At 42.6% G+C, this 901-nt stretch overlaps 1 protein-coding gene across 1 annotated transcript in view; it reads left to right on the top strand.

The window, feature by feature from the left end:
* Positions 1-305: 305 nt before the first annotated feature.
* tpcn3 (two pore segment channel 3) overlaps positions 306-901 on the top strand; it is a 7,367-nt gene continuing 6,771 nt past the window's right edge. Inside the window, exons 1-2 of the mRNA XM_060859583.1 lie at positions 306-661; positions 828-901. The exon at positions 828-901 is cut by the window's right edge and continues 9 nt beyond it. Of these exons, the coding sequence (XP_060715566.1) occupies positions 590-661; positions 828-901 (146 nt within the window). The 5' untranslated portion in view covers positions 306-589. The remainder of the gene's footprint in view (positions 662-827) is intronic.

Genomic DNA, 901 nt, shown 5'->3' with positions numbered 1-901 from the left:
ATCATTTAGGTTACTTAGTAACATGAAGCCCTGTGAAATCCACACTAGTGACTTATTGTAGTGTAATAGTTTAATACTTTAGTGTTAGTGCACACTAAACGGCCTAGTGTTAGTTATACTTACTAAAAGTACATGAAAAAAATCTCATATTTAACACTATCCTGTGTGTGATTATTAATGATGAACGTGTGGATTATAATCCTGTAAACACGCGCCGGGATTTAAACTCTGTCACATGACGGTCAGACTGCGGAGTCCAACACACACACACACACACACACACACACACACACACACACACACACCATTGAGGAGGCGTTGAACATCACAACACACCGATTTTTCTGCTCTGTTACGTAAATGTGAAATTTATATTATTTGTGTATATATGTGTGTGTGTGTGTGTGTGTGTGTGTGTGTGTGTGTGTGTGTGTGTGTGTGTGTGTGTGTGTGTGTGTGTAAGTGTAAAAAAGTTAGGAATCCGTTGTGGAAGTCACGAGCGCTGGATTTCCTGCAGAGGAGGAGGGAAAAAAGAGGAAAAACGGAAAGGCGGAGAGGAAAAGAGGAGTTTAGTTAAAAAACAAGAAAGATGTCTGAAGGAGAGAAAGAGAGAACTAGCAGAGAGCGGACAGACAGAACACACACCGACACCGGAGAACACGTAAGAACAACTCAGAACCAGCCCCGATATCACACACACACACACACACCGCGATATTACTGACCTCACCTCCGCTCAGCCTGAACACCGAAGTTTCTCAAAGACTATCATGATGTTACTGTGTGTGTGTGTGTGTGTGTGTGTGTGTGTGTGTGTGTGTGTTTAGAGGTTAAACCTGGCTGCAGTGTATGTATCAGATGCTCAGCACAACAGGAACATCATGTTTGACACAACACCACA

This window comes from Tachysurus vachellii, chromosome 23 (genome assembly GCF_030014155.1).
Source record: "Tachysurus vachellii isolate PV-2020 chromosome 23, HZAU_Pvac_v1, whole genome shotgun sequence".
NCBI lineage: Eukaryota > Metazoa > Chordata > Actinopteri > Siluriformes > Bagridae > Tachysurus > Tachysurus vachellii.
This window is presented reverse-complemented; position numbering and strand designations above follow the sequence as displayed.